Source organism: Achroia grisella, unplaced genomic scaffold (assembly GCF_030625045.1).
Source record: "Achroia grisella isolate CSIRO2021 unplaced genomic scaffold, CSIRO_AGI_Agris_v1 utg241, whole genome shotgun sequence".
Lineage (NCBI taxonomy): Eukaryota > Metazoa > Arthropoda > Insecta > Lepidoptera > Pyralidae > Achroia > Achroia grisella.
The window spans coordinates 3,537,996-3,550,344 of record NW_026712734.1 but is presented as its reverse complement, the minus strand read 5'-3'; the positions used below and the strand labels follow the sequence as shown (position 1 = coordinate 3,550,344).

The 12,349-nt window shown below is 42.3% G+C and overlaps 1 protein-coding gene across 3 annotated transcripts in view; it reads right to left on the bottom strand.

Moving 5' to 3' along the window:
• Positions 1 to 10,716: 10,716 nt before the first annotated feature.
• Positions 10,717 to 12,349, bottom strand: part of LOC131842517 (transcriptional activator protein Pur-beta-B) — a 44,611-nt gene continuing 42,978 nt past the window's right edge. For all 3 annotated transcript variants that reach the window (XM_059191072.1, XM_059191073.1, XM_059191070.1), the window contains exons 7-9: positions 11,471 to 11,593; positions 11,273 to 11,356; positions 10,717 to 10,764 (exon numbers count right to left, since the gene is read on the bottom strand). In XM_059191072.1, the coding sequence (XP_059047055.1) occupies positions 10,732 to 10,764; positions 11,273 to 11,356; positions 11,471 to 11,593 (240 nt within the window). In that variant the 3' untranslated portion in view covers positions 10,717 to 10,731. The remainder of the gene's footprint in view (positions 10,765 to 11,272; positions 11,357 to 11,470; positions 11,594 to 12,349) is intronic.

Below are 12,349 nucleotides of genomic sequence, written 5' to 3'. Positions count from 1 at the left end.
TTCATTACATCGGCCGTACAGTCAGGTGGCGGCCACAAACGATGCAGCAGCGCGTCCCGTGGCCGCGGCTGGCTCGCCGCGCCTTGTGCTCGGCGAGCGAGCCGCGGCTTGCCTTACACACCATAACCAGTCTCAAGAAGCGAGCCGTGTTACACACGAATAGAAAAATTTAGAAACCGAATTTTATAAATAAAACAAACTTTTATCCTCATCAGATGAGCCATTCTCAGTCCTACTGTTGCAAACTTCACGATATCAAAACTACCACCTACTTCTGCATATTGGGTGCACAATTAGGACGCTCGTAATCACTGCTAATTCATTTTTTTCTATATACGAAAATTAGTGGAGTATTCTAAATGAAATAAGAGAATGAGTTTAGAGTGTACAAATCGCGCGTTACCTCACCATCTCTTCATACACAACACCCAATATGCCGTCTCCTTAACCTAACAACCACAATTTATATTGCAATCTATTTTTTTTTACACCTTAGCTCTCGCGGACGTAGTCCGCGCTTAATTAGTTATCGCGTGCGGGAGTGCACGCCGTCGCCGACGCGTCGGCCGCGTGTCGGCGACGTGACGGCGACGTGACGGCGACGCGTCGGCGGCGACGCGCGCTCCAGCTACCGCGAGTGCAAACCTATCTAGACAACGCCCTGTCGCACGGTACACTACAGAACACAGTTTGTATCCATCGTCCTCACCCTAAGGAAAACATTTACATGGTGGCCGATCCTGTCCGAACGGTCGATACGAACGGACCGACAGACGAACGTCCGTCGTCCGAGAGCCGGCGGAGTGAGCGTCAAGGCACGACCAGAGTCGACCTATCGTGAAACGGAATATTCGAACGCCGGCCGGCCACCGCATATCAATACTATACATAAAATATGAAATATCAGGACACAATATTTCGAAACCGTTAACTCTACAAATCATTATCCTTTACAAGTATAAACTACAATCGATTGGCAGTATATGTTCACCTCCTCGTAGCTCCCATGATATTGTAAACTCGCATATCACTCGTTACTCGTGACGTGATCGAGTCCCGGCGGCGGCCCCGTCGGTCCCGCGGCCGCCGCCTACTTAACGCTAATACAAATAAACACAAGGTCCTCGACCGTCCATTCAATAACTGCCTTTACACGTGCGCTCTTTCACGCGGGAATCGGCTTTCTCGTAGGAAAGAACGTGTATGTAAATGTAGACAAAGAACGAGAAAGATCGTGCGCGCCGCCAGTGCGCGTATTGTCGCAATCTGCAATCGTTTTAGCGCCTTTTTGAATTAATATTGCAAAATGAAGGATATCTACCGTCAAAGCAAAGATATAATCATAGAGTTATTTAATTTCTAAATCTTGAATGTGATTTTGGAAAATGACAGATCACAAAATACTTGAATGCAAACCTTCACGGATGCGCGCGCGCCGTCTTTCCCGCGCTCCTGATCGCGCGTGAAAAAACGTATAGTGTAAAGGCAGCTATTAATAAAAAAATACTCGAGCCGATTCCATTCGTCTACCTCTGGACGTTACATAGGGTACCCTTATTATATACTCGTACAATGTGAGTGGGGTGCGTGCCCCGGTCGTCGTCCGACCATCGTCCGACGTCCGAGGCGGCGCTGGTACGTCATGACTTGTTATGGCACGTCCTAAGTATACTCACCGACCTGCTGATGCATGCACGTGACAGTTCATATCGTGACTTTGACAAATTCAATTGAATACTACAAACTGACACGAGAAAGCCTGAGTATTATAGAGATCCGACATTGCACGCAGCAGCCGGCCGATGCTCCCTACGCCTAATTACAAGTTCTATCACTTCACTTGTGATCCCTTCAACCGTTTACCCTAACCAGGACCTAACTTACGTGTTATTGCGTGCTCTGGCGCGAGCGAGAGGACGCTATACGGGATAGACGTCGTCTCTCTCGCACGAGAGCATAGAGCAACAACGGAAGGCCCTTGTACCCACTGCGTTAACCGCCGCGGCACGGCGCATTCTGACTCGAGACGTTTTATTTATAGGGTACGATTTATGCAAGATTTTGAGAACTTTTACATCTTGCGAGTGCAGATCCGAGTCAGTACGCACAGTACCGTCCGCCTTCGATCTACGTTCCACATAATCAAACTTCTATCTTTGAATACTAAACAAAGGTAAACGTGATACACTTCAGCCCACAGATATACATCAACCGAAACATTACAAATAATTAAAAAAAAACCGTTCATTAATCATGACTGCGTCGTTCTCGTCCGCTGTAAGCCGCCATGCGCCAGTTTCAAGTTTTGTATCCAACCAAGTTACTATTACAATTTTTAAAATTTTTATTCTTAATTTCAGGTACTGTGGTATTGCTTATAATATGTTATCATGAATTTTGAGATTATCTAGTGGCGGGTCTACTACGGTGCTGCCACCTGACCAGTGGCAGTGAGTGCAACCGCACGGCAGAGCTTGGGCCAAGTTCATTCGATAACAATTTGTTGATTATTGTAAAACTAAACTTACATTACTAAAATAGTTTCATTTACTAGAAATTGCGAACATATTGTCGTTTTGATCTTTGAATTAAAGTTGGTTACAGAAATATATTTCTAATTTCATAGAGATGCTTGCACAAAAGCTACTTTTAAACAACCTTTGTAATGTAAATTAGTCTTACTGCAGAGAACATATTCCAAGTGACACGTGCGCTTGCACTCACTATTTCAATTACTTTAAACTATTACAGATTGCAATATTTTGATGTTACCTACTATGGTCAGATTTGTAGCTGAGTACTACAGTTAGCAGTGTTATTGAGGATCAGTAAAACAATGAATGGTGTTACAAACATGCATCGAAACAATTGTGGTGCGGTGGAGGCTGCGACGGCAGAAGCTCGCTAACGACCACGCAACATCAAACGTAACGTACAGATAAATTATCTTTTAGCAAAACATCAATTAATATCAGAAATATAATTAAAACTAACGTACTATTATAACTCTGAATTATTTAATTTTAAGATTTGCAGTTGAATCGTTCTGTATCTAGTGCCCTATGTAGTATGTATAACACTTAAAGAGACGGGGGCGGCGCGGGGGGCATCGCCGCCGGCACACACGAGCCACGGACCGGCCAATTATAATAACACTAATTCGTTAAAAATATTGTACATCGACTTGGCCCGGACACTACCGGATACAATTTTATTGGACAATTTCATACATTAATGCAAATATTAACATTGTACACAACATATAGGTATATATAAATTTGACATTGAAACTGTTGCAATGGTTGACAGTTGCAGTAGCAATCTGACATATATTGTTCGAAACCACAGCTGTCAAATGTTGCATACATATTCGCAATACTTTCAATTACATTCCGTTTGAAATAGTACTCTGCAACTACATAATCAACCTTGGCCTCCTATACATAGGGTTCATAATTACATCAGCCACAATACTATACATACCTATATGCTAATTCAATACAATACAGTTTAATCCAAACAGAATTCCGTTCATATTAACAAGACTAACTAATAACAAACTATCACCCAGTAAAACACTAACGTCTTGTCAAATTATACACTCTAGGTCCGTGGTACGTTTGTGATTTCTCGCACTGAGCGACTAATAGTCGCCGGTGTGTCGGCGGCGAGCGACGTAATGAATATTATAATAATTGACTATCGTATCAGCCGAATACGGCAGAATAACACGACACACGTTCACTGAGTTAAAACCAGAAGTTATGATGAAGTTTGCACTATCTTAAATTGTTATTATATAATATGATATCAAAATTAACTGCATTCCCCGCTGCAGAGTATGAAGAAGAAGAGAGAAGTGAAGAAATTTAATTGTCTTCCTCAAGTCGCTTCCGTTGCCTGTTCGCTTATATCTTTTAAACTACGCAACAGATTTTAATACAGTTTTAGGTAATGGATAGAGTGATTCAAGAGGAAGGTTTATATGTATTATACATGCGTGTTATAGTATAGAACAAGCCGAGAAACTCAAAGAATTGTAATGTATCCGTGCGAAGTCGGAACGAGTCGCTAGTAAATTTTATCAGATCAAAAATTGTGCGGTTTCTATGTTGATTGTCGCATGCCTAATCCTTGTTAATGTGTATATACTTAGAATATTTATTTAAAACAGCAACACGTAAGCTTCTTGCTCGTTCTTCTTGTGACGAGTTTCCGTTCCGAATGAGTTTATTTGATAAAAGATTATTTCTATTTCCTCATCATGGAGTATAAGGTTTATTATTTATTTTATATTAATTTCATTGTATATGAAATTATAAGCAAAATATCCGTTTTATATGAGATGACAATTTAATTAATTAAAAAAATATCTCATCATCTGCTTTCCCGGTTCATTGATTTCTTACAGTATATACCAAAGCATAAGTGTACCGAACCGATAACACCTGTTTTTTAAGACCTAATAACACATTTATGTCGCAGAATCAACAAATTAAAAAAAAACACAAAAGCTGAATTGATTAACTTCTACTAGAATAGCGCCATCTGTTATCGTTGTCGAAAACGTCAAGCAGTTTGCTTGGGTGAGGTCGGTACAGGGTAAAGCAGGTTTGACAACAATTACGAAACGTCACTTTTGAATTGGGCGCGAGCGCGAAAAGTTGTTCTGCGCTCTGTACCGAACTTGCCGCGTTTCTCTTTGTAATCAGTTTTCATCTGGCTGATTGTTGGTGATTTTATTATTTTGTTATCGGGAGTGAGTGAATAGACAATTATATTTTGAATTAAGACTATTATTTCTTACCTACCCCATGCCCAACATGGGTTCTGATGACGAGGTATCCAAATGGACGAACTACTCTCGTTATATATAATACTATACTTAGAAGGGAATGCAGATAATTCGTACCAACCTATATTTGTAATAATATCTAATCACAAAAATATATTAAATTTAAAAACAACACAATCTAACTACGCCTACGATATTCGCAATCTCTCTTAAATTTTTATATTTGAAAATATTTTTTTTATATTTTTTGGATTTAAATTATTTTTATTACGTTATTGTTATGTTGTAAAATGATTTTATTTATTTATTATTATGCCTCTTATAACCTATTACTTCTAGCTTAGTTATATTAAACCTAATAGTTTTGTAGGAAAAAAGTTTGGTAGTTCTACTTTAGGCGAGTAGCTATTACGATGTTAGAAATTATAAACTTACTTGATCCTGTGGCTTTGCACGCATGAATTGAGATGAATTGGGATGCATCTTCCAAATTGGGATGGATTTTTCAAAACAAAATTTTACTAACTTAATTGATTGCTTTTGTAATAAACCTAAACGATAATAATTAATTTTAATTCTCTCGCTGTTATAAAATAATAAATACATTGTTATGTAAACTAAACTATACAAACTGGACTGAACAATGCGCGAATTAAACTCGGTTTATCTAATAACAGTTGATCTAAACTGAACACAAACTAAATTACTCAACAACGGAATGTCACTAGATACTACCTACAGCCCAGAGCTGCGACAGCTCGCAAACCTACCGGCATCGTATCGACGACGACAAACAATCGCCAACACGACACAAATAATCGCCTAACGTGCGGACGGACTACGAAACGATAGTGAACGCAAACGTGTGTCATAAACGATACGAAATACTTAATTTAATAGTGATCGAAGCATTTATGAGCGAGGCGAGTAATACGAGCGAGGTGAGGATGACTGACGTACGGGTGGGGGGTCGGGGGGTCGGGGGTCGTGGGGCGCCGCGCGAGGTATCACAGGGGGCAGGACTCGAGCACTCGGCCACTCGCGGACAGCACTCGGTAACTGCGCACAGGGCCGGCGGACCAGCGTAGGCTCATTTACATATCAAACCAAACGTGAGCAAACGTTATGAAAGAGATTAAATTAATTTTTACATTCAATAAGGTCGATGGTCCTTCGAGCCGGATAATTTTTTTCATAGATTTTGAATACAATAGTAAGATGTCACTGCTCCGCCGGCCCCACCAGACAGACAGACTCCGAGAAAATGAAAATCTCCTTAGCGAAACATCCACATACCTACTGCCTATTGCCGACTTAAACCCACGCAGTAACTAGCTCCACAACATATACAACACTATATTAATATTAACTTTACGTTATACATCTTTATTATATAGCATTAATTTATACTTTATTGACTGTAGGCCGGCACGTCCGGCTGAGGTTCATAATTATTACTTTATATCTCATCTCATCTCATCTAAATATAAACTCTGTAGATCTTAATTGTCTATGGAACTAAAATTAGATTTTGTACCATGAATTTGTTGTTAAAATTAATCCACTAGTCGCGGGGAGGCACACGTGATTCATGAATGCATAATGTATATGTACACCGCTAAATGAAAAGCAAAACTATCATACATATCTTGAAAGTTTCAGATTACTAAGAAACAAATTAAAATGTCACTACGATACGAATGAAGATCTAGTAATAAAGTGCTTTTTGCTTTATCGGTGTAATGTTACATATGAATATAATATATATACAGGGTGCCAATGTCAAATGAATTAATGATCAATGTATCAACTAAACTTTTTGATTATTTTATAGATTGACCCCAACATCGTCACTCTCTTATACTTATATATATTAAAAAAAATATTTTTTTTCACTTTCCATATGTTAGGTAATCAACTAAATGTAATATTAATGAAAATGCCTAATTATTGTATATATTATCTTTCAGTGGCTCTATTTTATAACTAATCTACTGACACCCGGTATATTGATAACCGTCAAACAGTTTAACTTTAATTTCTTTATTTACACAACAGACGGACCGACAGCGGCCGAGTGCGCCCCCCCGCGAGCCATCTTCAACGTGACAAGCGATACAGAACACCGGACTATGTTCGCGCGCCGCCCCGCGCCCCGCGCGCCCCGCGCCCCGCGTGTCCCCGCGCCCCGGGGCCCGGGGCCCGGGCCGGGGCGGGGCGGGGCGGGGCGCGGGGCTCGCGGCGCGGGGCCGGGGCTCCCCGACCACCGAAACACAACTATCCTAACTTACACCGAAACATGACACCGAGCCGCCCCCGCTGCATATATTTCTATTTTATTATTCATATAGAAAGTGTATTTTTTTTTTATATTTTCTTTTTTCTATACGTAACACTTTATCGGACGTCACCAACTTATTCCACACTATGTTAAACATTATGGTCACCAGAGGCAAATGTACTGTAAGTTAACCTATTTAGAGATCGATTTAGACTGCACCCGGTTACGGCCACACGTCTCGAAACTAGGCGTAGAATCGAGGGATGCGATCTAAACCGTCAACTATTTCTATGATACTTTGTAAGAGTGAAAATTACATTAATATTGCGTGTAGAGCACGATTTCTCCAGATCTCTAACAACTAAACATCTTCAATTCATATTACATAATAAAGATCTGTAGAATTTCGTTTACAGTTGAATGCACATGTGATCACGCACTCGACGACTTTTAGTCGCCGGTGAGTCGCCAGAACGGGACAGCGTAAATGTTATTCGATAATTCCGAACGGATCCCGATGGCAAAGCTACCTATAGTTAATTTTGCAATGTAGTGTGAGGAACATGATGGATAAGCAATGCAAGGCCCTCCGCGAGTCACATTCGCGGAATAAAATACGATATGAACTCACAAATTATTAAACAAAATATGAAATTAATGTAACCTTACGACTGCATTAAATTTAAACTTAATTAACAGATAGTAGTCGGCCGTACACAATAAATCTTACAACTAGTTTAAAAGATACAATATGTCCCCGCTGTGGTCCACAAGTTGCAGTGCAACACGCGAAGGGCCTTAACAGCAGCAGGGGAATAAGGGTACAATGTATACAAAACTGCAGCGTCGCTGAACATCAAGCGGGTACGAAGCTAGAAAATTAAACGACAACTCGCGAGAAATAAAAAAAAAGATATGCTAATAATGCATTCACTGGCGGAATACAAAGTTTATTCTGACAAGAAACTGTATAATATATAAAGTGATATAACTACAATATAAAATATATAATAAAAACTAAAAATAAAAATGAATAATTTACGACAACGATGTTGAGTTAAATCAAATGTATTTGACGTTACAAAATTATAGTCTTGATTTCGAGCTAAAATTGTCGTAAGCGACCGTGTCGCTTGAAGCTACCAATAAAGGGTGAAACAGTGATGCACTGATAGTCGTAAGGGGGAGGAGAACAAAACAAAATGCATAAATACATCAGTAAAGTAAGTGGAAGGCACGCCCGACGCCTGTTGTAATGCTTTCTTAAGCTACTGCGTCCCGCGCACACACATACATACATACATATATACACACACATGCACGCACACATTCACGCTCGCGTCACGTGTCCAGTTGTTATTGGATCCTCGGTCCGGCGCAGTACATATATATATATAGATATATCCATCTCATTTCCTCATTTTTATTATTTCATTGTACATATATTTTTTTCTTGGACAATAAACGATCATTTACTTCATTACAGTTGTTTAAAAAAAAGTAATTTAGAGCCCGTAATATTTCATTAAATTCACTTAACTAATTGGTGTTATAGATTTCATTTCACATGTTTTAAAATAGTAAAATTAATTAAAGCCAAATTTTGACAGTGCCTTCGTGTTTCTACAGATTAAAAACGTGATCAAAGAGCCCAATAGCAACTGGACAGCGACCAATCAGACCAGGGTGCTTACATAACCAAACTTAACCTACCCACGTGAACGAGGCCGCGCACCGACGCCGTCTCTATCAAATAGGCGGATAAACGAAAAAACAAATGATTCTCTACGAATGCCAGAGACAACGCGTCGTTTTTTTTTTTTTAAATAAAAAATATATTAATCTAATCACTAATAATTTGGAATTTTGAGATTTTCTTTTATTCGATTTCGATGTATAATTCTGTTTATCTTTTACTTACCGTTATAAAAATATATTTAAAAAAATTTTTTGAAGAAAAATACTAAAAACTACAGGGTGTTATATAATATAAATATGATAACTAAATATATTGATTGTAATAAAACGATACGTGAATTTAGTAAAGTGTATAGTAATGAGATTTGTACGCAAAAGAGTAACAGAACAATGCTTGTGCGGCGGCCTCGTCCGCGCGCGACACATTGTCGCCGGCCAGTACGTACAGACACGTACACGTACACGTACACGTACGTACGTACGATATATCACAGCAGCGCTCCTACCTAAGGCCGGCCGGGGCCCGCACCGGCCGCCAGTAAACACCCGGTGACCAGCGCCCCACCCGCGCCCCGCAACACGCCGCGCGGGGACACTTCCTACGTGACAGGGGTGCCCCGCGGGGACACTTCCTACGTGACAGGGGTGCCCCGCGGGGACACTCCTGCCGTGACAGATGTGCCCCGCGGGGACACTCCTGCCGTGACAGATGTGCCCCGCGAGGAGGTGCCCCTCTGCCTTGACGGCCATGCCGAGCAGGGCAGTCGTGCCGTTAGGGAAAGGACTATTTCCATGGGGACATAATTCTATACCCATGAGGACAGTTCTACCACAACGGTCGATCTCACTCGTGGGGTCACTCCTGTTCTAGTAAAGTCCACGCTATCCCCACGGTCGCGACAGAAAACAATTATTGGACGTCTCATTAAGGAGTGGGGACGACGTGGACACGTGGCCCGTCCCCGGGGCGAGGCACGCGGCGCGGTGTGGGCGCGCACTTCCTTGCCTGCCGTATGCATCTCAGTGTAAACATACGATACGATATCATTAAATAATCCATATTAAAAAAAAAACACATACACCTACAAACTAGATAAGTGGCATTTTACATTTAACTTTTTTTTATTTTCTTTCATTATTTTATTTATGATGCCAGGGATGCATTCGGTCGCACAGATCTCGCACCGCTCGGTCATCCCGTCGCGCATCGCCTGACTAATATCGTACTTAAAAATAATTATGACTCGTAACTGGAATAACGTCAACGTAATTCGCTCGTGCCAAACTATTTACACAAATAAAAAAGTAACGTAAAATAAAAGAAACGCTGAAAGCTGTCTAAATGTTAGTTCCGGGAAAGTAAGGTGCCCTCGGGCTGCTATACAAGTAATAATTTAGATTAAAAGGCCACAAACATGAATGCTGAGCGGAGCGCGGGGCGCACGGGGCTCGCGGGGCCCGACAGAGCAGGGCGCGCGGGGCCCGACCGCGAGCGGGAGGCTAGTACAGATCGCTCGGTAGGATCACAGTAGTATACACGTCCGCGGACACCGCGGCGGCCGCGCTCCACCGTCACATTACATACAACGAAACCGAAAATAATAAAGCTCAAACGTGTTTATCACATTACCTTACAACTAACGTGTCAAAGATGAGAGTAGCTCGCGCTACGAACGCGTCAACTTCGAGGTCCGAGACCGCGGGAACGTCCCGAGCGTGTACTCGCAGCGCCTAAATATGTAACATACTAGGATACGTATATAAAATACTATGTACACGGGGTGTCAGCGTTCTGGGTGGAAACACAGCGGAACCGACGTCGGGGTGGGACGGGGCCGCGGTGGGGCGGGGCGGGGCGCCCCACCGCGCCCCACCGGGCCCCGCCGCGCCCCGCCCCGCCCCGCCCGGGCCCGGCCCGCGCGGGCGGCGTTCAGTTCGCGGCGCGCGCGCCCGACCATCAAATCCGACTCGGCGCGCCGCACCCCGCCTCCTGCAACACAACACAACACGCACCTGTACACGCCTACGTCCGCAACCGATCCTGTTTTACAAATTCCATTTTCAAATTCATTCCAATTTCAAATCTCGACAAAAAATAATGATCATCTGTTGCGTAAATCTATTCAGAATAGTCAATGAAGGTAAAAACATGCTATATGTGAGTGTTTACGTGGATATATGAGTGTGTATGTGTATATGTGAGTGTGTACGTGGTTATGTGAGTGTGTACGTGAGTGTGTATGTGTATATGTGAGTGTGTACGTGGTTATGTGAGTGTGTACGTAGGTATGTGAGTGTGTATGTGTATATGTGAGTGTGTACGTGGGTATGTGAGTGTGTATGTGTATATGTGAGTGTGTACGTGGGTATGTGAGTGTGTATATGTATATGTGAGTGTGCATGTGTGTATGTGAATGTATACAAGTCTGTATGCGGCTGTGAGTGTGTGTGAGTGTGTTCGTGCGAGTGTGCGTGTACGACTAGTGTGGTATACTGACTATGTCCGGCGCGGGCTGCGAGGAGCCTGCGCGGCCGCCGGCGCCCCCCGCGCCCCCCGCGCCGCCCCCCGGGGGTCCGCCGCCCTGCAACAACCACCGGGGACATATTACTTACAAGCGATAGTAGCTATTGAATAAAATTTCTAAAAGTCGTCTAAATTACTTCTTATAACATTAGCTATCTGCGGCGGACGTTACCTGGTGTTGGTCCAGCGGATGCTGAGCGCGACACATCTTGTCGCAGTAGTCGGCGAGGATGTCGCGGAAGCGTGTCCAACATTTCTCGGGGACAGTGATCGCGGTGCGGAAGTTGCTTTTCACCTGAAATTCGACATTCGCTCTTATTAGTTCATTTGCCGAGTCTATGGAACTGGAAATGGAGTATATGGAACGATCCCTCGTGTCCTAATACTATACGGGCGTAACAGCAGTGAATGTTGAAAGGATGCAGATGAGATTAGATCACTCACCTCTAGTTCCACTACACCAAAAGGAACCGCTGTTGACTTGACATATACCACTATATACTATTAAAAATATTCAATCCCCTTTTCCCCACTGAGCACATTGGGCACGTGCCCAGGGGCTTACGATGGATTAGGACCCTAGTCTAGTCTAGTCTAGTCCCTACTCTATTACCCACTGAGCACATTAGGCACGCGGCCAGGGCCCCGCGATGGATTAGGGCACCCTAGTCAGCACATCGACCCGGCCCACCACGCCGCCACAAGTTTGAACTTTATAGCGAGCATGACTGTTTCAAGTTACTCCACTACGTCATTTAGTTATGTCATACATGCAACTGTGATGTAATCACGAATAAATTATGTTTACTGCTGTATCCACTGAATATCTCCATCGATTACAAGAAATGAGACTAAAACTGACCTTCGTGGATTATATCTACTAAATCTAGATGGACAAAAGTAAGTGGTAGCTATACAATATATATATATTTAGTTCTTTGTCATCCTAATGAGGGTTGGATCTGTTTGATTTCGTCGAACAATTGATGTGATTTTTTCCATTTGGTTGTTCACTACTTTTAGTTGCAGCTTCCCAAATATACCCAAGTTA